Here is a 26,941-nt window from a genome sequence, read left to right as displayed (position 1 = left end):
CAGAGATGCATAGTGTTTAATATCTGCATGAGCCATATATCTGTAATGATCTCTCTTGTCTTCTATTCTTTTCAAGTTATTTTCTACATTTACATTTTTCTTCTGACTGCTACAGGGTGTCAGAGTCCAGTATGCACTGACCAGGTTCTTTTAGATATTCCATGCATGGAGGGTGTGAACTTTAATATCAGATTTACTTAATGGAAAATATTTGAAGTTGCACAGGATTTTCATTTAGCAGAGTGATTCATCAATATACAGAAATCACAATACAAGTGTTTAAATTACACTTAGCAGAATATAGCACTTGCAATATACAGTTGGATCACAACACAAATGCAGTTCTCATTACCAGTCTCTGTAACATCCTCACTGTCGCAATGCTGGGCATCCCTAGTCACCGGGAAGGAAAACATGGGTTGAGACCAGCTCAAGCTCACTGCTGTCTTCAAAATTATTCTTTCAGTTGTTCAGCTTTTATACTCTATGATGGGCTGAGCCACATACACATTTTCTCTTATGCTAACTCAGGGAGACATGCACTCTCTTTTGATTAACTCGGGGGAAAAACATTTACACAACTAATTGATCCACTCAACTGATTTAGCTGATATAGCTTATCTGGAACAAAGGCCACCCTCTGGTCCCCTTTGTGTTGAGATAAATTCAGCTTTTTTTGCAACAACTGTAGTCAGTCACACCCTACGTTCTTTCCTGAGCTACCTGGGCACTTGTCAGTCTCCTCTGAGCCTTCTTCTGTTGTAGGGCATTATTGGTCACTCACTCCAGGTATTAAGCCAGTGTTTTCAAGGAATCATCTCGTATAACTCCTGATTCTTGCTCCTGAGTGATGGTGATCATTCACGATTTATTAGTTTTTGGGTGAAGCTAGATTTTTTTGTTTTCCCCATGACTATCACTTTTGACTTATCCCTGTGGAATTTCATTTGCTACTTTATCATCCTGGCAACTGGTTTTGTGAGGTTCTTTTGCCCTCGGTCATTCTTCGTTGGCCCTTGGCAATCTTTGTTGTCACCTGACTGCTTAGCCCAGTTTCTTTATCAATGGCAAATATGTTAAATGGAATAAATCCCAGCACAGGCGCTTTGCAAAACTCCCACCAGTGGGCTTCCTCCTATACAGGAACTGACTGTTTGCTTGATTTTTTTTTTTTTTTTTTTCCCTGTCCATGCCCTTACTTGTGCTCTGTGGCTGCTTAGTTTCCTTAATTCATCCATTCAGAAATTCCTGTAGACTATGGACCAGGATCTTCCCTCTTCCACATCCTTGATGATTCTTTCAAAGAACTCCAAGAGATTTGCACGTTAGGACTTTCTTTTACAGAAGCCATGTTCTGTCTTGCAAAGTCAATTGTATTTATCTAAGTATCAGTTAATTCTGTATTTTGTCCCAACTTCTCACTTCTCTGGTACAGACAGAAAGCTAGCAAGTCTTTAGTTCCCTGACCATGTTGAAATCTCTCTTTAAAGAATAGCATTGCATTTGCCATGAGTGAGATAATATTAATTGAATGAAAAATGAATTATGGTTCTTGTAGTATTAAAATTTTCATATTCCATGTGAATGAGTTTAATGTAATAATTACTGGAAACTTTTGAGCTTTTTATTACAGTTTGAGTTAAACTTTATTAAGAAATATATTTAATTAGTTGCTACAAAGTTAGTATCTTTAATGTTACCTTTAAATTAAAGCTGAACTTTGTTTCATCTATGATTGTTTTTAAAGAACAGAAAGCTTGTGATAAGAAATATATAAATGTAATACTTGTACTATGTTTGAATAGTGTTCTTTTTAAAGCTGAGCAAGATTTTCAAAAAAGCCTGTCTTAATTTAGATTTGCATTTTGTGCACTATTCACCTCTACTTAAAATCTGGAATAGATGAAAAAGTATAAATATTCCCTAAGATTAATATACTAGGTGTTTGTATTAATAAAGCTATAGAATTATAGGTATGTATATTTAAATTTATGTGTATATAATGTGCATAGGTTTTTGATAGGAGTATTTAAGGTGATGAATACACACATGTATTCCTCCTTCAGGAAGCTAAAGGCCTACTTGTGGCTGATAAATGTTAATGAACATTTTTATTTAGAAAAAGGGAAAGATAAATTCTGCAGACCTGTAAATTTCTTAATGCTATTTTGTGATAGATATTCAATTTGTTTGTAAAATACATAAGAAAAAGGAGAAGGGAAGAAAGAACAGACTTCTCAAATTAGTTGATAGAAGACCTACAACTTAATCATCATACAATACAATTTTGTATCCATAAATTTTTGCAAGTAGTTGTTCTTAAAGACTGACAAATGTTTGTTATACTGATGGCCTTAAGAGGAATTTCTCTCCATTAAAAAAGACCAAAATCTTTGATAAAGTAGATTCTATTTGGTAATATTTTAATTGTTGCAGCAGAAACCAAAATATACTAGGGATTTCAAAACATAACTGATACTATAAAAAAAGACTGAAGCTCTTTAGAAATTCTAATAAAAATTTACTTGCATAATTTTACAGACTATTTTTAATTTTCCTAAATATAAAGTATAATATAAAATTAGCAGCATGATATATGGCTATATTTCTTGCACTCATTTGTTTTTCCTGTGAAAATGATGATGTTTCCACAATGCCAAAAAGATTTATCAGGAAATTAAGTGTTGAAAAATACAGAATTTAAATAAAGGGGGCAAAGTGCCCTGAAATATTCTCTTACCCTATATTTATTTGATTACGTTTCTAGGCATAAGACATAAATTAAAAAAAACCTTTCAGTAGCTCAAATATTGTATTGCACTTTTTTTTTTTAGGTTGCTTAAAGCAATTTGTGTTCTACTTTGAAACGGAATAAGTAGTTAATTGGTATTATCTGTGCAGGAGGATAGTCTAAATTAGTAATTTTAAAAGATGGAATGCTACTATTTGTGTTTGTTCTGCTTGATGAATAATTGTAACAAAAACTTAGGTTTTTAATGCCTCTAAAACAATATCAACTAACATATATGTAAAACGTTAATATTAGTGGTTTAGAGTTGTATTAATGTATATCCTTTTCCCTAGATCCTAAAACCTTTGATAAAAAGTGGTTCATTGTCTGCTAATAAACAAAAATCTCTTTTTGTGAAAAAGGGTTGTGATAGTTGAGGTACAAGCTGAGAAGTAAAAATTTATTATAATACACATTTGCAGGACTCTGCAAACAGAATCTGAAGAAGATTTGAAGCTCAAAGTTTGCTTTTTCTGTCTAGAAATTGAAATTGAAAGCAGAAGTATCTACCTTTCTGGAAGATGTAGAGGAATGTTTGGAATTATTTTTGTGATGTTACTCTCTTATACTCTTCATAAGCTGTCTGTTTCCTACTGCTGTCAGTAGTAGGACACCTAGTTGGACAGATTTTTGCTCTTATCCACATGTTTTTATGGAGCATGACATTGATCTGTATAATTCTCATTTTGCAAGTTGGATCACTTTAGAACATTACAACTTTTTCATATCAATTTTCTTCCAATTGCACTGTGAATGGAAGCTTTTACTTAGTACATAATTTCTTCACAGTGAAAGTTAACTATCTCAGTGCTGAAGGATTAAAAATTCAAATATTGCACTAAAACCATGTTTTACTAAAACATACCGTATGCTTCTCTTTGAATTTATATGATAAAGATGCCAAATGAAAAGTCAGTCCAGCTTTAGTATGAAGTTCTTAAACATTTTTTTCCTCAGATAAAGGTGGTCTTTGCATGTATTTACATGATTAGTTAAGATAAAGCTTTTTGCATGCTTATCTCGGCACAAAATTGGTGCAGTCTGGCTTCACTGCAGTTTGAAATATTCATTGAAAGGCAAAGGTAATTGTTAGTGTAGTAATATTTTAGGTTTGCTAAGCTATTAATTATTTGCTATACAGACTATGGTGTGATCTTGGGATGTGATTTAAATTAGTAATTACCACTGTGAGCTTATTCGTACTATTTATATTGCTCATAACTTCATTATGTCTTCAAACCAGCTGGAGCACAAGCAAATAAATCTATGCTAGCTTTAACCTAGTTAGCAGGGATAGCAATTGTGGTAAGACATGATATCATATTCTTTATTATAAGCTACCAGTGCAGAAATTGGTCTATCATCAACTCAGGTTATATACTCAGGCTGCTGTCTATTGCTGACATGAGTGCTCTTTTTTTGCTGCTAGTATTATATTTCTAACTATGTCAGTAATGGCTTATTTACCTACACTAAAATCCTACCTCCACTTGATAGATAGATCTTAGATATCCCAAACTAGCCCACTGTTCTAAAATGGATATTAATACCCCACAACGAAGAAAGGGTTTCCACATATGCTCATTAACTATGATTACTTCATTGAAAGTTAGCATGAAAGTAATTGTCTTCAGTTTCGTGATCTTCTTCAGTTTCATGATCACTTGTTTCATGATCATCTTCTGTTTCATCATATTCTTCTGGTGTTAAAAATCGGCGGAACACTGGTGTTCTTAGCTGGGTCGACTTGTTAACGTTACCATTCTGTTCACCATAATAAATGGTTCGTATGTGAGGGAAGCAAAAGAATGCATATGTGCTTATTGGAGCTGTAAGCTTATTTTGGTCCACCCGCACGTAAGTTAATTGATTGGTGTTCATTGGATCAATAGATGGACACATCAAAGTAACATTTATGACTGTAAGAGAGAGAAAAATACAAGTTAAAATACAGAAAATAAAATCATATTTATGAACTGTTGCAAAATTACAATTTATTTTTTGAAACTTACTACAGAAAATACTTTTGTGGTTCACAATATTAATATTATCCTTGTCTTTGTTTTAAAGCAATTTCATAAATATCGGTGATAATTTTTTTTAGTTTTTTTGAAGTATAAGGTTGTAGGGTAAAAGAAATGACTACCACTACAATTTGTAGCAATTATTTTATGTGAATGAAATATTTTTATAACTCCTTATCTCTGGATATGTTTTTTAATCAATTATCTCATCAGAAGCACGTTTTAAAAAGGTTTTAGCATGTTATGTGAAAAAAAATGGGGCAGACTCTTTAAAAAAAAAACCAACAACAACAAAAAACCAAAACACCCTTCCTGGAAATTATGAGGAAGATGCAAAAGTACAAATCTCTTCTAGTTTTCCTATTGTTTGGTCTCAACTAGCTAACAATATGTTTACACTGCATCTTGAAGAAGATGGAAGGATATTCTTTCTGCATTGGATCAAAAGCTACCTAGCTGCACTTACTCCTGAGAAGTGTTGCGTATGAACTCTGGTTCAGTGCCACGGTAACTGGTTAGCTCAGAGCACAAAGAGCTCAAGATCACCCCTCTACAGAAAGGACATCAGATTACCTCTTGAACCATGTGCAAATTTGGATCTCTGCTGGATTCTACATTCAGTTTATACATGACCTAACTGAGAAGCTCTAAGGTGGCAAGTGCTGGAAACCAAGAACATGAAGAGGCTTTTTCCAATAGTTTTTGATTTAAGTTAAAAGTTCTTAAATCAGGATGGTAGGGAAAATATGCCCTGGCCTCCTCTCCCTGCGCTTCCCCCTTTCCCCCCACAAAAACCAACCCCCAAACCCTCCATGTTTTACTTTTATACATATACAACCAACAACATACTTTCAATGTCATTGTCTTCGATATACAAATGCTGCAAACTTCTTGGAATATAGAATACTTGTTTCAATTTGTTGTGTCCCAGATTAAGCTCTAAAAGGTTAGGCAGGTTAAAGGCGTTGTGTGGAATGTTCTGCAGGTTATTGTGTGACATTCTCAAAGCAATGATTTTTGGAAGTCTACTGAAATAGTTTTCTGGAATATAAGAAATAGAATTATTTTCAAGAGAGAGGTACATAAGTGATGGTGGTAGATCAGGAGGCATGGTCTGTAATCTGTTGTTGCATAAGTTGATCTGCATTAAATTTTTCAGGATTGAAAATTGTTTTCCTTTGAGTGCTGAGTCATCAAGAAAGTTATTGCAGAGATCAAGCATGGTTATGTTAGGTAATCCTTCCAGCGCGTGCCGAGATATCCGAGAAATCTTGTTGAAACCAAGGAGGAGTCGCTCTAGAGATCTGGGGAGTGGGAATGGAAATTCTTCTAACTCATTATGCTGTAAATGAAGCTGTACTAAGTTTGAAAGTTTGGCAAAAACACCATGGTCAATCATGTGAAATTTAATTTTGTTGTAGCTCAGGTTAATTTCTCTTAAGATGGTGGCATTAGTAAATGGTCCTGCAAGCACAGCTTCAATATCATTGTTTTGCAGATAGAGTTGTTGGATGTGAATGGGGATATTTGGTATCGTTGTAAGTTTACGATGATCGCAGTACATTGATAATGGAAAAGTTGGTGGGCAAAAACATTCTCTGGCACACTGCGCCGGAATAGGAAAATGGGGAACTTCATGTTGTGTACTTGGATGAAAATTAAAATAATATGGATGTTCGTGATCTGGCTCTTCATCGTATTCGTCCCCAAAATCATAGTCTTCATGTTGACAAACGACCATAGCAGCCCAGAGCAGCAGGTGTATGATTGCTAGCTGACTCAGAATCCCCATACTCAAGTTTGTGTGTTATACCCTATTAATAAAAAGAAAAAATAAGTTTATCAACTAATCATAAACTACATCATATTTAAGTTTCAGTTTTAAGAAAAAGCAATATAAATAAAATAATTTAAATAAGCAGAACAATGTATTTTTTGGCAACACTGGCAATTAAATAATAAGCCAAAAAAAGTTTTAATTTTTATCTTACAAGAAACCAGCTATAAACAAATGCATGGCCTTGAAATAAATATGAGTTTTCTTGCTTGACTTCAGGCATGGAACAGCTTTCTACCTGTGCTGTGCCTGTTACTGAAGGGTACCACAGCAGTTGGGAGAAGCAGCATAAAAAAATCCCAGTCTGCTTTCCTTTCTCTCTTTAATGAATTTCAGAGAAGTTGCAAAAGGACTTTATGTAGGAAGTGCTGCAGTCTGGGATTTGTGTTAGACACTTAGGTGTTGCATTCTTTCTAGTGTAATGGGAGACATTAGCTAAGCCTGACAAGTCAGCTTCTAATGGATGCAGATCAAATTTCTAGGGAACATTTCTTCCTCAGACTGTTGGAAACATGCTGTCATTGCAGTCTGGATTTCTATGCCTGTACCTGGCAGTAATAGTTACTCTTTACATTGAGATTGACTTTTTTAAGCTGTATAATTCATTAGAATTAATATATAAGATAATTTAAATGGCTTTTAGTTGGCTTTTGGTATTTCTAAAGGAAAATCTCATTCCTCATAATTTGAAAGATACTCAAAGATAGTAGGAGACAAGTATGAAACAATTTTTTTTCGTCTTTCTGCGCAATTCGTGTGATAGGAAGAAAAGGCAGATGTCCAAGGTTCAAATGTATGTAGCCTTATTAAACTTTTAAGGTGAGGGTTTTTTCCTTGGAAAATACATTAGTTCTTCTCACTTGTGAACTGGCACAGGACAAAATTATGAATGGTCAATATTGTAGAATCATAGAAGTGTTCCCTGGAAGGGACTTTTGGAGGGTGTGTAGTCCAGCCTCCTGCTTGAAGTGTGACCATCTCCAGCAGTAGCTCAGGTCAGCCTAAGCTTTGTCTGAGTGAGCCTTGAAACTCCAACTATCTCCCTGGATAACCCGAGTTAGTGTTTTACTATCCTCTGGGTGAAGAAGTTTGCTAGAGTTACTGAGACTCCCAGGCCATGACTTGTGGCTGCTTTCCTTGTTATAAATGGAAAATTAGTTTTGTTAAAAATGAAACAAATTCTAAACTATGGTGAGGTAATTGCAGAAAAAAGTTAGTGCAGTATTGCTTCTGCAGATACAACAGTGAAATAGATAACTCTGAAATACTTGCTGTGGAATTGACAGAAATTGATACGGCGTTGGTGCTTGTGTGTTCTGTGGTGTTTTGTGTTGTGTTTCCAACGTGCAGCTGACTTAATACAATGCATTAATGATGATGATAACTAATTTTTTTCTGTTCCTGTCATTGTATTTGATTTCAACCAATTGTGTACTGCACATGGTGTAAAATTTTCACTGAAAAATGAATTTTCTTTATAGTCTTCCTATTCCTCTGTAATCATGTTCTTTACAGACGTGAACTAATTTACTTTCATAATACCCTTCTGAGGTGAAATAGTGATATTATGAAAGTCAGAATTATTGACAACTAATTCTGCATGTCAAATTTCAGATGCTCAAAGACTAACATTTTAAAGCACTTCATGCAGTCAGAGGAATACTATGATGTCAAACAACTTAGATAGCTTAGGTAAAAACTTAGGTGAGTCAAAATGTAGCACTGCTGGTCAAAGCACATAAATCACTGAAAATTTTGTTAAGGGACTTTGCTCAGCATAGAGCAGGAACCCTGAAGCAGAAGCAAGCAGATAAGTTGTTTTTGTTTGTTTGTTTTAGTAGTGATATTCAAGTTCCTTAGTTAGACTCTACTCCATGTTTTCTTGCAGTTCTTAATATTTTCTACCAAACACATTCAAACAGTGACAAAGGAGAAAAGAGTTTTACAAACACTGATTTCCTGTGCTTCGTACTGCTAATAGATTCCCAATGCATGATGTATTCTATGAATTGAATAAGAGCGAGGCAATCCTAAGAGAAAAAAAAGTAGTAACAAAATCCTAGAACTGACTACATCATCACAATGTGTCTGCAAAAGTGTCTGGGTAAAATCAGCTATGGTATTGTCTGACTTGAATTTCTGACTTTTTGTCATTTGTGTTTGAATGCTCCTTTAATGAATATTTATAGCTGATAAGAAATTTAAAAGCAAGATAGGATGGAATCAGTTGTTTGGAACCATGCTGTAGATCTTCAGCAAAGCCAGGTTCTTTATATCCCAACATATCATATCCCATCATTCCCATTCATATCCCATCAGACATCTGTGCTAACGTAAGTAAATAATAGCAGAAACATACCTATGCAGAGTGCAGCCTTCCACTATGAGTTCTATACTCTAGCTCCACCACTACAAACACACTATGCTGATAAACTTTGCTGGGTTGAGAAGCAGTCCTGTGTTTCAGGAGGAATGAATTGCTTTCCAGACTTCTGGCATGTGTGTCAGAGAATACCTTATTAGCCTATTTCTAACTCCTACTCAGGCCTGCTGGCGTCTACATATATAAATCCTGTCTCTGTTGCGACTTGATTCTGTTTTCTTGAACAGATCCTGAAACAACCTGTCTCCATGCCTGTTTCATGTTCTTGATTTCCTTTTGATTCCTGTTACTCTTTCCCTTCTTTCTCCTGGCTCCTATCCAGAACTTAAGCTTCACCTTCTAGTTCAGTTTTCTCTGCATTTCTTCTGTTTCATCCTGTTCCTTCTGACCAGCATAGGTGTCAAGCCAGTTCTTTTTCCATGCTGCTTTGGGTCCTGATAGGTGTCAGAATACTTCTGATTAATAATTTCTGTTCTCAGTGCCACAATAGTCCTTATGCATCAGGAGGAACAACTCAGGAAAGACCTGCTCAGTTTGAGGAAAGCACTTACTTAGGTTTTCATGCAATCAATCCACTTGTCATGTAGACAATGTAAGGGAAATGATTATGATCACTGCAAAGGGAATGATAAGTAATAGATCTCAAAGTCTCTAGCCTGTTTTACAGAGCGGGAGGAACTTGTACTCTGAGGACTTTTCATAGCTTAACTGAATTTGGATGAATTTTTGGTAGAGTAATAACTGTCTTGCTTTGAGACATGAACTTCAAACTTGTCATTGACATACTAAAGCTTCTGCATAAAACAGTTCTAAGACCTTATTTCCTTTAAAACAAAGAATCTTACACCTGGAACTTGATAATGGGGGAAGCAAGTCAAATGCACACAATATGATAGGCTGTATACTTACAAAATTGAAAGAAAATAGAAAATCTTATAGCTGATAAAAGAAACTGATTTTGCCATCTATAATAAACTAAAAGCTTAATAACTCTATTTGCAAATATTTTATTAGCTGAAAGCTAAAAATTATATAATGTGTAAATCACTCTAACTGCACAAAATACCACAATTGGTTCTTTTTATTCCTGCTTCCCAAGAGCACTTACCCTATGGAGGTCTGTGAAGCTCAAGTTGTAGAGGGCAGCAAATTACTGTGTTGATGGAATCATCTGAGCAATAACCTAACACAGCTGGAGGAACAAAAGATCTTTCTAAACTATATTTTGTGGTGAGGAGTCTTGTGGGAAGGCAGTGCAGAATAATAGCCTTTACCCTTCTGCTAATTTGCCAGTAAAAAAGTTTCATGCCACATCATCAGCTATTGTAAATGCCATGTCATAAGTCTGTGAAACTATTTCTGCTTTTGTTATAATCACCTCAAAATTATTCACAGGACTTGTTCAGTGTTCTCAGTTCAAGTTAAAAAATTGAGAGAATAAGATTTCAAACATATTTCAGAGGTCATGAGTTCATAGTGTGGTTTCAATTACAGTCATGCAGTTATCCAAAGGATTCATCCTTTAAAACATGAAGTTAAGAAATAGTAAAAAATTAACCTTATCAAAATTGAGGGGAAAACGTGCTAAGAGAAGGTCCTGATGATGAACATCTTCAATTTTGTACTACCACCCATCTCTATATTTCTTCTTTTCTTCTCACAAAATAGTCTTCCTATACAGCATTTTTAGTATAATGTAGTACTGTTCAGCATCCTTCTAAAGTTGTAATTAATAATTCACAATAAGTTTCCAATGTGATTTTTGATAAGATGTATAAAAAGAGCATAAATCTTAGTATGAAACAGAACAGTATAATATAAGATATAAACCATATTTGCTGTATAAATCAAAATATTTTTCATAGCCTTTCAGGACAAAAAAGGGATGATTATCTACTTTTGCTGTTATATGGTGCTTACTTGACATAACTGTGATATATGCAAAAAATGGCAAAAAAGAACAGGTTTTTTTGTTGTGAAAGTGAGACTTCTGGATAAATTGTCTGATTTATTTCATCAGAAAATTCTGAGGAAGCATTTAGCTATGATTTAGGTTTCATAAGAGAATTGCATTATTTGCAAATTATTCACAAGGAGGGATCAGGATCTTAAAAATGCTTAAGTAGCTTAGAGATTCAAGAAAATAATGCGCTAAGTTTTGTTTCTTTTCTGACTTTGAGCTTCTTAAAGTTGATGATCTGCTTGACCTTTTCAAGCTGTTCTCTGTAATGCTGAGGACTAGAACACTGTTTAAAAAGGTAAATCACTCATGATTCTGACATCTGGGATATAAAGAAAAGCATCAGAAACCATGAGAACAAAAACAATATTGTGGGAGCTGGCCATACTCATAATAAAGCAGCCGTGTGTTTATGTAGACAATACTGAATTGCAAAGGAGAAGTTGAAAGAGTAAAATTATAACTATGGAGTTACTTATTAGCTGTACTGTAAGTAGTTGAAGAGTAACTACATTGTACCATCAAACCTAAATAATGCTAAAAAACAAAAGTAATTAATTTTTTTAATTCTTAAAATATATTCTTAATTATGAATCAAAAATATACCATTACATTGAGTTTGTTATGCCATTTAATAGTGTAATTTACTGCTGCTGAAATATATATATATATATTTAAGAGCAAGATAAACAATATGGTGGATTTCTTTGGAAGCTGCATTATATTAACAGTTCTAAATAAAATTTATGCAAAAATTAAAACTATTTTCTGTAAAAATAAATTTAAATTGGACTCAATTTAAATTTTAATTTCATACCTGATATTTTTCTATCGTTTTCAACTAATGATTGTGTCCCAAATCCTCTTAAGCTATCAGGAGACCTAAGATCTTATGATGCATTTAAATATCCACAGTGGCAGAGCAAAAGAGTCTGTCCTTTCACAGAACTGTACTGAAGCTCTTGATTTAAAGCATATATAGCTGCAGAAGGCTGTGCAGATCTACCCATGGGGTATGTTAAGGCTGAATTCCTTTTTTGTCCCACAAACTGTCTTGGATACAAATAAGTCTATGCTTTGTAATCTTGGTCAAGCTGTGTGGTTTGATCATCTTTTATTTTTGGATTGTGATGTGGTAGGAATTTCCTTACAAGAAGAGTAATGAGAGGATTAAATTTAACATCAGACACAGAAGACTTCTTGTTTCAAAGGTCATGACAAATCTATTATGTTTTCAGCTTGTTTTGATTTTTCAATGGTTTAAAAAATTATGTAGACAGATTTAAAGTGAGTATCTTTCCTTTCTTTCTTAAGGACTTTTTTTTTAATACTGTTGAATTTATAAACTTTTCTTACTGTTTTATTTATGCAGTTGAGCTAGAAAGCAAGAGGTATGTCAAGCTCAAAATCAGGTTTGGCTTGAAGCTGATTTCTTTGCTTAAACTAGACTTGGCTTGGGTGGATCATTTTTTGTAAATTAAAATGTTTAAAATGTTACCATCCTCCTTAACTGCATTCAACTTATGACAGTGCAAGCTTTTTCAACTTTGGTTCTGAACTGACATGTTAAGAGTGGAGATTGGTCTAGTATTCATTGATTTTTAGGTTTGCTTAACTGTTGAGTACTTGTGAACTTAAAAAACTGCTTATTTGAAGTTTCAAAATTCTAGGCAAAATATTCCCAGAAGAAGTAGAGAAGATGGCCACTGAAACTGAAGTGGTGTAATTCATGAATGGGATTGGCCCAGATATAAGGAGGAATAAATTATACTACTATATTCTCTTCTTCAGGGTTTTACTGTAAAAGTTTTTTTTTGTATTTTTTTAATATAAAGTTTAATGCTTTATATAAAGACTAGAGAAAAAAATATCTTGTGGAACATAGCTGATCAAAGGAAGTCAAATTAAGCTAAGCTGTGTAAGTTAATGCTCCTGAGAATTCTCCTGGAATCACTAACTTACTAGAATTAAAAGGTTCTTCATGCAGTACATATGTGGACCTTACAAAAGAAAGGTCCTAGTATCTGACTTCTGAAGAAAAGCCTCAAGCTCCAAATTCTAAGCCCCTCAGCTGTGAGCTTTGAAGGAGTTCTGTGTTTTAGGTAAGAACTGTCGAGGTTAGTTTCTTATCCCAATTGGTTGCAGAGTAGAAAAGAAAATGTATGATCAAATATAATGAGGAAGTTTGATTGTTGTAATTTTGTCCTCTGTAAGGCTGTGGGTCTCTGAAGTAAGAAACAGTCTGAAGCACATATCATCAAGACTGGGCTGCACTTCAAAGTCAGATTGTGGGCATGGAAAGAAAATGCAGATAGAAATTGGCATGCGTAGGGTTTTATAAGATGTAACAGGCAGTCCAGAAACACTATCAGCAGACCACTAGCAGCCTGTATGGCTCTTGTATGTAACCTGCAAAGGCACTTCTTATTTGTGTCTGTCATCAACAGGGGCAACTGATTATCAAGCCTGCAAGGGCTGCAGGGTTTCTTCATCCTGTCTCAGAGCTAGTTTGAAAATTTAGATACTGAAAGATAGAGCTCTCAGTAAGTCAGGATCTTGAATTGCTTGTCCTTGCAGGGCTGCCAGCGCAGCCAGAGCCCATAAAACTCAGTAATAATAGCTCTTACAGACTTCATGTTATTCTGCTCTTCAATGGAAAGTCATTCCAGAAGCATGTCCCTGTGTGAATTTGCATTTTTAAAGGTTGTGAGAAAGGGATCATCATATCTGGTAAACAATGCTGCAGAGCTGAGACAAGGCACAGTCTGTTAGAAGAGGAAGGGAAGCTAGAGCTGCAGCTTGTGTGGGGCCTACGGTTGCCTCTGACCTGCGCTTCATTGTGTGGTCTCTACATATTTCCCATTTAGTATGTGGTATTATTGGATCAAAACTCTGGCAGCCCTGCTCTTATGCAGTCTGTTTGACACATGCGAAACTTCGTTTTGCTAGGAGCTACTGGAAAGAACATGCTGAGCAACTGAGAACAACGCTTTTGACTTTACAAAAAATATGTTTGAAAAATATTTCGTAAGACTTATTAGACTTTGTATTCTATGTATGTTGATCAGATGGTGCTCCAAACTAAATTTCTTCATTGATTCTCTTAAAGGCAGATTGTGGTTGCTGGTAGATTTTTATAAGGCTTTTACAACTTGAATATGCATGCTACAACCATGAATTTAAAGAAAAAAAATGAAGATGTTTGTGTGTAGGTTTTATAGCAGTTTTTCATGTACATGTTTCTCAAGAGAATGAAAAAACAAAAATTCTCATATGTTTCTATTACAAAGAAGTGTGGGGCAGCAGTTGTTCTAAGCCTTGTGAAGGGTTCATTGGCTGCTAAATATCATCTTGAATATTAACACTTCTCGTTTCTTCTCATCCATGCTGTGGGAAATGGAGAGGTTTTTCTCTTCTATCTCTTTTACCTGCTTTTATTCTCCACCTATGTGAATTTGCTGATTCTAAGCTGAAAAACATTCCTCTCCTTTTTCTTTCCTTCTCCCCACCCTACCTCAAGCAGCCATCTTTCCATATCCCACTTTCTCAAGCTGAATGAAAAACGCATTGCTGAAATCCCTGCTTCTGGTACTTCCTTGAGATGCAGGCAGGTTGGGCAGACGAACTCCAAGTTCTTTCCATTTCTGCGTACCAGAAAAGGAGAGGTGTGAACACATGTAATCAAGGTCTCTACATATTCAGCAGCAGTTTAATACCTTTAAAGTACCAGATGTTGCTCCTGTATTTGAGATATATTAGATTGAGAGTTGACTGGAATTCAATGATTAGGGCAAGTCTGAGGTTCCCAAGCAGAACTGCTTCTCTCTATCTAAAATAAGGTGTTACCACTTGGAGATTACATAAGCTGATCACTCTAAAGATTTTGTGGTACTAGCTATATTTAATTCTGAAGTAGAAGTCTAGGTACTTACTGAAATTGTTGAATTTTTCTGCCATTCTATATTTTTCTATTTTTTAAACATATACTTTTAATGTTTTTTTAAAAAAAACACCTTTGAAGCGTATTCCTAGTTAGCAAATACAACTATGTGTGGATCTCAAAGACTGAGGCGGATCCTTGTATAGAATGGATGGATGAGAGAGAGCAAGAGCTCATTGACCTTAAAACATAGGAGTTGTTAAGGAATCTATAGGTAATTATGGAGTAGCATCTTATACTAATACACGGTGATGCACTAAATTTTTAGAGCAGAATTCACTGTAGAAAAAAAGAAATGCATCTAGAAGTGATACGTTAGGAAGTCATGGTCTTGTTAGATAGTTGGTTTACTGTTAAGCCTGTGCTAGTGAACATTTCATATCGCAACTTACTTTGCTTCACAAGCATCAAGCTTCCCACCACATCCAAACTTGTAAGACTCAATTTTTTCAGTGGAACAGTGGAATAAAGTGGGGCCTGGGGTTTTTTTTTTTGGTTTTGGGGTTTTTTTTGGTTTTGTTTTATTGCTATGACAGTACCAATTTACAGGAATAGATATTTGGTTTTGAAAAACAAAAGAAGAAAGAGTGCTTTTTGCAACTTTTTGCTACCTGTATTGTTGTGTTGGAAGTCTTAGAAAACAGTAATGACTTTTTTGTTGTTTTTTAGTTTTCTTGGATATATAGATTTCTATGTTTTGAAGCAAGGGCATTTAAACAGCCCTTGAATCATATGTTTCTGCTGCTAAAATAACAAGTAATCATGAAACAATTAATACTGACATAATAAAAAAAAATTAAATTCCTGTAAGCAATAATATCTGTAGTAAACAGGATCAGGTTACTCCAAACTATCCTGGACTACTGTGTGAAATTATAAACCTCTTCTGAGAGAGAGGAATCACTGTTGTCCGATGACAATTATATTTTCGGCAGTTAAATATTTTGTTTAACAAGTATACTTTGGTTTATACTTTGTGTGTATACACAGCCTACTGTGATTGTTGCAAGACAGGTGACTCGGGGCTCTGTTTTCCTCCCACAATGAGTTCTGGTATGTTGCCTACTCCTTTGGAGCATGTTTATCTGTGGTTATGCCAATATAAAATGGCAGTATCATAACCTGTTTTTTTGCAATCACTGTGCAGTGTTCCAGGTATGTTCATTTTCCTGAAGTGGTGTTAGCAGTTGGACCTCAAATTTTACCATAATCTTTATTTTGGTGAATTTGTGTCCTATATAGAATTATATAGGTAATAGTGTATGACAGGTGCCTGGCACTCATGAATAAACACAAGTAATAAACATTGTAAATAAAAGAATGTACAGTGTGTTGTAATGGAGGAAAATGAGACAGGTGATAGAGCTGAACGTGAAGTGCAGAGATCCTAGAGCAGTACCAGTCCAAGTCGGTAAGTCCACCAAGAACAGTGCCCTTTGTACATGTCTGTATAGCGTCTCCAATAGTTTATTCAATGTTATTCATTTGAGATCAGCATAAAATGTCACTCCTTAGAATCACCGTTTTTCAAACTATATCTTTTAGTTCTTTAATAGTTTAGGCATGGCCTTCATGTGTTTAAATAAAGTATCAACAGTCTGTAATCTGTCACCTTAATATGTGCAATGGACTAGAAAGGTGCTGCTCGCTGAGAGAACATTCTTAGTGTCCGCTTTAATAACTCTAACTTCCATTCCTTGAGTCTATCTCAAAGCATGTACTTACCTCTTCCCATGAAATTCATACAAAACTCCAGACTGCTAATGTCAATGCTATAAATTGATAGAACAGAATTCACATGATCTCATGTTAGGCATCTCTCTTAATAATTTAAAATGGATCTTTTCCATTAGCTTAATTTGTTCATTAAATAACTGTGAGCTTTATGCTTTTTTGTTAAAAGAACTAGAAAATGTGTCTGCAACTTCAGATTGTTTCTATGTTGGTATTCAGTCTGGAAATCATGTACTTATAACCAAAAGAATAAGCTCTTTAATGCAAGGATAAAGAGTAGTTTTCTAAGTTATTTGCCAAAGAATTCCTGAATGATCATGCATAGGAAAATGCGTTGCATTAGCTGAAATTTCCCCCTCAAATGTAGTGGAAAGTGCTTCCCCTTGACTCTCTTATTTTGAGTTTGTTAAAGAATGAAAGTCCTTATTTGTTTTTACAATGACCATTGAATGTATTTCTCCTCTTGGTAGCTATATTTGTTTGAACATTTCCAGAGCAATAGATATTTACAACTATCCTGCCTTGAGGTGTGGAGGATTTTGCCAGGCAGTCTTTCAGCTCTCTTCAGTAGTTTGAGAACTGGAGAACATCTTTAAAGTTTTTCTTAATTTTTATGATCCCTCCTTCTCCTAAAGAAGTCCTTTTTAGCACATGACCTTGTAATGCTGGTATATGAGTAGAACATCACTGAAGAGAATCCTGCACTGGGTAAAACCAGAAACATATCTAGTCCTGTATCCAGTTTTTAATAGTGGTTGACAGCAGAGCCTAACAATGGGACAAATAAGGAGTTTTACTTCTGCAGTACATTTTCTCAGCAGCCAGAATCTGTGACTTGGAAACTTCCTGAGCCCGATAATGGTTTAGAAGCCCAAAGTATTATTGTATGTTGCCATTCATCTGTACATGTTGCTAGCATACTCTCTTATCAGGAGTGATAGGACCCCTGTGCCCTATAGTTCCTCCAGTTTTTCTGGATTTTCTTTAAATAATGTTATCCTTGTTCTGGGGAGGATATTGGTCCATGCACCTATATTCTACCTGACATAAAATAAACATAATTTCTTTGATGACTAGTAATCAAATTGAAATGTTTCTCTATTGCTGTCTGAATAATTTGTGAATCAAAGCTGCCTCTTGGCAGAGCTGACAGAGGTCTCATAGTTATTTTATCCAGTCACTCTGCAGTAGAAAGTCTTCTGTTCTTCTATCATGAGCCATCCTGAGGTTCTTGAAAGCCCCACGGCTGCTTCTTGTGAGGACTTGAACTTGATTCACACATTTTTATGGTCAGTCATTTGAACAAGACAACTTGTTGCTTCGTGTGTCCTAAAACAGCATTCATGGTAGCCACCATTTCATTAGGAAGGATGAAGTGATCTAGGCATTAGTTACAGATCTTCCAAGGTAGTCAAGCAAGTGTCCTTGTTACCATATGTCATGTTTCTGAGTAGCATAGTTACAGAATACTGATCGACCTGACTGTTGCCTTGCCAAATGGCTTTTAGAGAGCAGAGGCATCGCTGGATAAGTAATACCTGCAACTCCTTGCAGCCAAAACATAAACATCCATAATGCTTTCTGTCTTAAAAAAAAAAAAAAAAAAAAAAAAAAAAAAAAAAAAGCAAAGAAAAAGAAAATCTAACAGGATCTTAGCCTGGGGATGGTATGAAGCCAGTGCTTTGAGTGATTAGATTCAATTCCTTCAGAGTTGAGCCAATACCAGTAGCTGCCTTTAAAAATGTTTCTATTGCATATGACTGCAAGACAGTTGTCTAAAATGCCCTTAACACCTTTTCCGAGGACCAGGGTTATTGCTGAAACTTCTAAAGAAGTGTGTACATTATGAAAGCAGTAGTTGTGTAGCAGCAGTAGTAGTAGTTGTTGGAAGTGTAGTTGTTGAGAACTGCCAGTGGGTGAACTGGACACTGGGTTTCCCGCAGTGGAATGCACAAGGGAAAGGTGGTCTCTAGAAAGACAAAAGAGTTGCTTTATTAAGCAATTGCACTCCTAACAGATGTGTTTTCCATATTTGCATTTTGTCCTGTTCTCAGGTTCTTGTGCATTCTGCTTTTGGGAGTGAACTGTTATAAAGTGGGAAACATGCATTACCTTTTTTGTTCTTGGTGCAAAGAAGCAGCAGCAGTACACGTCTGTAATGTATAGGTACTGCTAAGGCAGAAGACTCCTGAAAACAGGAGTTTTTCTTTTTTCTTTAATGTGTACTGTTTCTATACCATAAATAACGATACAAAGTTTTAATAAATAACTTTTTTTTTTTAATCTGTTATATGTAAGCAGTAAGAATAAAACCGTAGATTGTTTCTAGATCAGGCTTACTTTCTACGTTTCTGAAATGAAGGGTAGTGGTTTTGACTTTCAGGAATTCATTCTGAATACATTTTATTTAGCTTTGCATAACAATGCTAATTGTTCTAGGAAGACCTTTTCATCAAAAAATGCTGTTTTTCAATAAGAACCAAAATTCAAAGGTATTAACAGTATCAAGGCATGATTTCATATTCATTTCACCTTAACTGTGGTTTAAAGGGCAAGAGGTAGCGGTCTATTGGCCACGTTAGGTTGCTCTTAGTGTTTATGCTCTGAGAAATATGTTGCTATACTACATGTAAACTGTGTTAACTCTAGCTGTTAACTCTATGAAGTTTACATGACAAATAAGGAATCTTGCCATGTAACTTAAGAAAGTACTTTGTTACAGAGTCTGGCTATGTTAGTGGTAGCTAGAAGTGGGAAGAGTATGTTTCCTTCTGCATAGCATCACAGCAGAGTTTATCTTGGTATCAAAGAATGTGCCAAACTTACAGGCCGTTACATGGGAACATAGTCTGTCACGTAGAATATAAAGCCATTAACTTTACTACCCAGTTTAGGTAGATATCTACGTGGAACATACCTTCTAAAAGCATTCCCGTTCTTTTGTCTCAAGATTTATTGTATTACAAGAAGATTCTGCTGATTGTTATTATAGGACAGTATTATGCACTTAGTAAATATGGAGAGCAAAATGTTATACTTTTGGACTGACCTGCTTAATAGTCTGTACTTCTGAAAGTTATTTAACTTTCTTTTCCTATGTTAGTTTATAGATGGAAACAGTTTCTTCTTTGTCATATGAAATTTATTATTTGAGATAATAGCAGAAAATGTTGTGAAAAATAATTTCCAAGAGGATAACATCTATATGGAAATTGTATGTATTAGTTTAAAATATAAGTGAAAAACACATATTCTGAACAGCAAAGTAGAATTTTGTGAAATTACGAATTTCTAGCTATGAAACACTAAAGGATTAATGAAGCACAAAGCCTCTGTGGTGCATTTTTTCTTAAAATTATTAACAGTTTGGCTGTCTCTTATAATGATCCATCTGAGCCTTGCATTCTGCACAGAAACCTCTACCTAACTTTGAAGAACTCCTGAGCAAGTAATAATTAGCTGTATCACAGTATCACTGCTGGAGAAATGAGTAGACAATTAGCTTTATTATTCTTGCAGAATACCTGATTATTCCATCGCTTCCTGAATCTGAGCATCTGCTTACCTGGCTAATAGGTAAATGGTTTCTTCACTTTCACTCTTGCTAAAAATTTAGTCTGTGTTACTGACCCCATGAATTATTTATTCTGTCTGTTTCTGTTTCATCCTGTAGACTAGAAAGAAGATAGTGTTTGAACAGAGCTGGCAGCCTAGCTAGAAAAAAAAGTATTATGGTATCTGAATGTTCTTCCTGATGGCCTGAATGGGATATCAATTTAGGTAAAATAATATTTTATAGGATGGCAGGCCACCTTCATTTTCCACAAGTAAGAAGCAAAGGAGTTAAGGAAAAGTGTTTCTGTAAAGAAAATCTTTTCATTGGTCCTTACATCTAAAAAATCATTTGGAGCTTGGAAAAAACACAGGCTGAACAGCTAAGAGGCAAGTGCACGCTTGTGCTTCTTCTGAATATAATGAGAAAATATAACTTCTTAACAGTTACTCCAAATGTCCCTGCAAAGAAGGTGTGATAGTTTCAATATTCTGTGCCTTGGCTCTCATAGAAAGCTTTGTATAGGTGATGTGTAGTAAATGCATAATGAATCTGACATATCAGATGTATTTCATGGGATGCACAGATGGTCTGTATATATGCAGTTAGTGTAATGCATCCAAGCTTTTGGATTTATTGTTCATGCACAGGGACTTTGTGGCAAGATTTAGTTGTATGTGGACGTGTGTGGAATTCTAGTCAAAGCTGCAACCAGAACTCTATGGCTGCAGAAGTCCCATAGTCTTCAATTCCTCCTGGACAAGAATTCCAGACCGAAAGATTGTGTGTGAATAGGAAAACCTGGTTGTATTGTATTCCCAGCTTCAATCACAGCAGCATGATGGTTAATTCCAGGATTGCATAGTTCTGTTGAGCAAAACTGTTCATATTTTATTTGAAAAACTGCAGTTTGCAGTCTGCCAGCTGCAGACAAGTCTGTCTGTTGGCAGCATATTCTGTTGAGCTAATCTTTTATTGGCTAACGCAAGCTTTTAGAAACATCCCACATAGTTAGAATGAGCGAGATGTCTGGGTACCTTTTTTTTCAAAGTATCAATCAGTTTTTGAAATCTCCTAAATAACATAGAAGCTTTTTCTGTTTGCTTTATACTTCACACTGTCTTTTATCTCAGGTGATTCACTGAGTAAGCATGGTAAATGTTGTATGTATCTTACCAGATAATTTGAGACACTGGTATGTGATACGTGGCATTTGGAGTTCAAGTCAGATTTTCGTTTACTCTAGAGCTTTTCCATATGTTTCTTATTAGCAGCTTTGTTCTCAAACCTCTAGTCTCCCCAGAAAGGAGGAAAATAAACCAAAAAACAGTCTTAAATTCTGAACATAGCAAAAGGAGGGGGGGAAAAGGAGGTTTCAGATCATGACTTCATTATTTTTAGCTCATCATTACTTTTATTGTTATACTGGTGTTAAATTCTGGTCAAAATAAAATGGAAGTACTAAGGTTCTTTTTTTTTTTTTTTTGTCTGTTGTGGTGCACTTTATTTTTTCAGGATAAGTTGTGCGATATTAATGAGGAATCTGTTCTAAAGACTGTATAATAATAAGCAGTGATGATTTATGTTATTCTTAATGTTTGCATTTGCATTTTCTTCTTTTCTTTGAACTTCATTGAAAATTAATGCCTTTATTACTAATTTTTTGTTTCTTGTTAATGTGTGTTTAAAAAAAGATTCTTGATCTTGATCTTTTTTGAAATCAAGGCAGCTTAGGAAAATATCCAGAAACACTGAGGACCGGACAAAACAAATTGGCATAGCTCAATTTTGGAAACTTGAGACCTTCTGCTTAAGTTCAACTTTACTGGCCAGTCTTCTCTGATATTTGAAGTTGCTTCAACTGATTCCAGTGAGCCAATACTACTTGCAGCACTATTAGTAGTGAATATCAAAATATTTGCTAGAAATTTAAGCTCTGAAAGATTTAATTTTCTAGATTAAACTTAAACTTGAAAAAAAAATGTCATAACATTAGTAAATGACCAACTATGATTGAACAAGTGTGGTATATAGTTGTAATGTTGTTAATTCCTATCTCTGAGAGCGAGCAAAGAAATTGCTTCTTAGAAGATAGGAAACTGCTTTTTGAAATGATTGGCTTCATTTTTTTACATCAAATTTTAAGGGGAAATTAACTGTATGTTTTAATTATAATGGCAATTTATAACAGTGAAGTTGTATCAGGTTTCCAAATCATAACATTTTTTAGGTAGCTGACATATGGTACCACTTCAGCAGACCCACACGAATGGTTAATAGCTTGCATATCATAGTTTATATCCTTTTTTTCTCCTTGGCTGGTCTTGGGCATTTGCCTCACTTTTGGGAAATGCTGGTGCAGGAATTTGATTGCGAAATTTTGGGGATATTTTAATTACAAATACGATAGCCAAACTTTCTCTACTTCATATCCAAAGGAAAAGAAGCTTTGTGTCTTGTCATTGTCAGCTATTTCACCCAGTATCTTTTGATCCTCAAAGCTAATTTTAAGCAAATTTGTCAGAGGATAGAGGTAAAAGTATATGTACTTTCTACAAATTTGTGGAAAATAGCAGCTGGGTAGAGGAAAGAGCTCCAAATAGGTACTCTGACTGAGGAAAAGACAACTACAAGTTCTCATTCTTAGAATCAGCAGCCAGATGGTGAGATGGAGCAGGCGTGTTGACTAATGCCTTGGCATACTTTTAGCTCTGTCACTTGGCAGCCAAACAGGTGGTAGCTGTGCAAGGGAGCTCTGGGAGAACACGCTGAGGAATGTGTTGGGAGGTAGAAAGGAGCTGAAAGAACCTGAAGGTTTTAAGGCTCAAATCCATAGGAAAGCAGACTTCAGTAGCTTCTTTGTTTATGGAGTAACTTAGTGACAGCAACACTGAGAACTGAGACTGTCCTTATCCTTCCACCCTCATTTACAATCTTCGTCCTTCCCTTTGCTTAGGGAGTTATATCATGTTTTCAGATACTCTGTTTGCAAAAGAATTTTTAGGATTATCAAAATGTGTCTGAGAGATATAGGCTGCCCAGAAACTTGGAAATACTTAGCCTGAGTACTGAAATGATTTTAGTGCAACAGTTGCATGGTTTTATCTCAGTAGATAGTAAGAAGGAAGAATGGTCAACTTAGTATTTTTGACAGTCCTTTTCTCAGTTTCCAGCTTGTCAGTAAAACTGGTTGTATCCCCCAAAGAGAACAGAGCTGCATTCTTGTAATAGAAAACATTGCCTAAGATACTAGCCTGGGACAAACTGTAAAACCAAAATTGTTGCTTAAGTTCAGTTGCAGCTGACTCTGGCTTATTGCTTTTATGAATTTACGACTCTGTTTTCCTAACATCATGCAGTGATGTTCCTCTATCCTTTCCTCCTACCTATAACTTAGAGTGTAGTGGTCACTTTCTACCTGCTTGCCAAATACACTGAATTTCTGTAGGGTTTTTAAAAATTGGCAGCTGGGCAGAGCAGGAAGACGTTGATACTGCTGTTGATGAAAAAGGAAGAAAAATCAACCCTTTTCCATTTTCTTTAACTTGTTTGGCAGCAGGAGAAAGCAGCTGGATGATCCATAGCTTGATGTATTTAATTCTGAACCCTAGTTCTATCCCATGGAAACATTGCTGTGAAAGAATATAGAAGATAAAGAGGATACTGCCCCGGGATTAAAGTTATTAGGGATATGAGATGGAATGGGCTTTTGTGATGGAAGGTTGAAGGTGACAGAGGATACACATCTTTACACTGTTCTTCGTTAGGTGTCTTACTTGCAGAACAAACTGGTTTGTCCCAAAATGAAGTGGTTTAGAGCAGATATGAGCAAATAGAGCAAAATGAGCAGATATTGCTTACATTTTTGCTCAGTTTTTCAATATGGATACAAAATAAATCTTGTTTTATTGTGTGCAGGTTGCAACTCACATGGTGTGCACCTGCCAAGGTCGATGGTGCAGGTTAGAATCATGCCTTGGTAGTATTTTGTATTCTTTAAGCTTTCTTATTAAATTTGTTAGTTTTTCACCATTAATATTATTTACTATCTGTAGTATTCTTTGCATTGGTATGTTTCAAAGTACTGCAGAAAGTAGGTAGATACTGGGGGAAGAGGCAGGGAGAACATGCAAGGGGTTGAGGTGATTTTGTCCTTTGACAAGATAGTGGTAGAGGAGGGCATAGAACTGTCCTTAGAAGTGCTCAAATAGTTCTTTAGAAGTACTCAAATAGGCTGCACTGCCTAATCAGTCTAAATATTTGTGAAGTTTACTAAGCTGTTATAAAGCTACGACAGTCTTTGCTTTTTCTTCTTTGGAAGAATTACTTTTCCTGCTATTGCTAACACTAGGCTGCCATCCTCTGGTGAAATTTGTTAACTGTCTTTTTGTAATGAATTGACAGATTTTCAGAACAGAGAAACCCGTCAGTTTTAAGCTTTGAAAAGCTTAGAAAGAATATTCCTTTTTTTATTAACGGAATGTAGTTACTTGTGCAGAAATATGTATTAGAAGGATTTATTTCAAATCTCTTTTTCTTCCTCTCTCCCTTTTCCATAACATCAGTGGATTACGTGTAGCTGATTTCTTGGCTGTTTGCCCCCACTTTCTGTTGATACTAAGGTCTATTTTTCTGTGAGTGAGGGATAAGAGACTTTCAAACACTAGCGTATTATCATTGTATTATCATTACCATAGTTGGCTAGTTCAGTTCATTGCTGCCCATATTTAGAAATCATTGTTGAAGCCCATTTTATGCTGTAATGTCTGTATTGTAGTGTGACATCCACTTGGTTTACGTCAAAATAAGACAAAGATACAAGGTGTTTAAATTAGTTATTATTACCCACAAATACTAGTCAAAGAATGGTATCTGAAAATAGTGGAGGGGTATTGAACCTGATGGTTTCTTGTAGGTCATAGACAGATGTCCTAAGAATTTGCGAAGGGATTTAAGAAATTACTGCCTTTCCTCTGGCAATAATTCTTACAGGAGACTGGTACAATGAACCGTTTGATATTTATCTGTCTTAATACAAAGTTGTCAATATGATTTAAATCACAGATGAAGCTGTTTAAAGTAACCTAGCTGAATTTGCCTTGAAGATGATGAAAAGCTAAGCAGTTGTTAAAATCCTTTAGAGGATATTTAATAAATGTCTGGGAGGGGGGTAGTATCTTGAAATAGTGTTGCAGTTTCTACTGTGAATGTTGGGTGTATCCATGGACACTGAAAGTAGAAAGTTTCTCAGTTTGAGTGTGTGGAAAATGGGAAAGAGATGGCAAGAGAGTTCTGAAGTCTTTAGAAGAGTAGGATCAAGACTACATAGTCTTCTACCTCTTACAACTTTGCTATGTGTTTTAATATACTAGCATCTATGCATAAAGTGCCAAGGTTAATACATCACTTACAAAGCTTTCCTACTGTATTGACTTCAACAGTGTCCCACAGGTTGGTGAAACTCTAATGGCGTATCTGTAATGAATTAGTAGATTTAAAAAATACGAGGCATGCTTTCTGGGGAGTAGGAGCACTATGCTGGAGCCATACCCACAAGGAAAGTTACACAGGAGGTCTGAGACTGAGGAACATTTTCTGTAGACTATGTTAGGATCATTGACTAGCCTCAGCCAAAACTTAGTTGCCTTAGGAGACCAAAAAGCCCCAGTGGCTGTTTTGCTTTCATGGGCCAGGTGGCTAGTGAGAGGAATACAGGCAGTCTGAACAAAAGCCAAAGGGATTTCCCCCACCACCACCACCCCTTTCTTTTCCCCCTGGCGTATCAACTCACTTGTGGGTACTTGTCATCCTTGGCAATTTTATGCAAAGTGCAATCATTAAGGTTTATTCAGAATGTAGGTAATTGCTTCCATGTGTGCTGCTGAGTAGGCTGATTATCAATGGTTTGAACTGGCCTGCTTTGATGGGTGGAGAGGTACAGCTATAACAAAAGTAAACAAGACTCTTGCTACATATGTTCAGACCTGTAGTCCATCTACTTAAAAGTCTTAGTATTGGCAGATGCAGTGCTCCTGTTGTCCACTGCATGAACTTCAATTAGATAAGGAATTGTTTGCCTTCCCTGTTATGTTTCCTATTAATCCCTGTCACTAGATTAGCATCAAATAATATTTTACATTATACCATGAACTTATTCTTTTAGTTAAGCTACAGAATTTGAATTGGCTTTTTTATTTATGTTGTTATTGCTGAGTTGATGAAACTAGTAGGGAGATTAGTACATGAGATTTTAAAAATACATTTAAACTAATGACTTAAATGTTGTTAATTTTGTGTTATGCATTTTATTCTTTTTTTTAGTCTTGTGTTTACTCTTTGACTGTAGTTGGCCTTTCAGCTGAAGATTTTATTGAAGTCCATCTTTATTCAAGGAATTATCTCTCCTGAGCTGAAAACTTAGGTTCTACGGAACAGATGAAGGGTTTGAAGTTTCCTTCCATTGTTCATAGTTCACCTTCTTCAGCGCTGAGCTTCTTTCTGCTATGATGTTGCTACTTGACCACTTATCTCTACTACTCTAGTGAAAAAACTACTGAAGTGAATTACTGCCTTTGTTACTAAATCTACATCAGGCTTGTCTTCTGACATAGGTCTGTTGTTTAGAGATCATAGCTCTTCACACACGTGATGACATAGCTGTGGCTACAGAGGTCCATGGTATAAACTAGCCCAACTGGTGAAGAATATGCTCACTAGGT

At 35.5% G+C, this 26,941-nt stretch overlaps 2 protein-coding genes across 8 annotated transcripts in view; one reads left to right on the top strand and one right to left on the bottom strand.

Annotated features, from left to right (window-relative positions):
* The window catches only part of CENPP (centromere protein P), a 172,738-nt gene that overhangs the window by 39,489 nt on the left and 106,308 nt on the right, over positions 1-26,941 (top strand). The window lies entirely within an intron of this gene.
* Positions 1,185-12,056, bottom strand: OMD (osteomodulin). Of its 3 annotated transcripts, none has more exons than XM_064518795.1 (4): positions 11,813-12,055; positions 10,144-10,555; positions 5,665-6,629; positions 1,185-4,710 (listed from the first exon to the last, which is right to left on the bottom strand). In XM_064518795.1, the coding sequence occupies exons 3-4, from the start codon at positions 6,605-6,607 to the stop codon at positions 4,391-4,393; spliced, it is 1,263 nt and encodes a 420-aa protein (XP_064374865.1). In that variant the 5' UTR covers positions 6,608-6,629; positions 10,144-10,555; positions 11,813-12,055; the 3' UTR covers positions 1,185-4,390. The 3 variants fall into 3 exon arrangements, with proteins under 3 accessions (XP_064374865.1, XP_064374866.1, XP_025971761.1); XM_064518796.1 differs by having other exon boundaries at positions 10,144-10,227; XM_026115976.2 differs by lacking the exon at positions 10,144-10,555 and having other exon boundaries at positions 11,813-12,056.

The sequence above is a fragment of the Dromaius novaehollandiae genome, chromosome 12 (assembly GCF_036370855.1).
Source record: "Dromaius novaehollandiae isolate bDroNov1 chromosome 12, bDroNov1.hap1, whole genome shotgun sequence".
In the NCBI taxonomy this organism is placed as follows: domain Eukaryota; kingdom Metazoa; phylum Chordata; class Aves; order Casuariiformes; family Dromaiidae; genus Dromaius; species Dromaius novaehollandiae.
This window is presented reverse-complemented; position numbering and strand designations above follow the sequence as displayed.

What these genes read in the sequence shown, in the direction of transcription:
- OMD (XM_026115976.2), bottom strand. Translation starts at nt 6,607, where the DNA reads ATGGGGATTCTGAGTCAGCTAGCAATCATACACCTGCTGCTCTGGGCT. An exon ending in CGAAGACAATGACATTGAAA is followed by an intron (nt 4,711 to 5,664) that starts GTATGTTGTTGG and finishes TCTCTCTTACAG; the next exon opens with TCATAAATGTTACTTTGATG.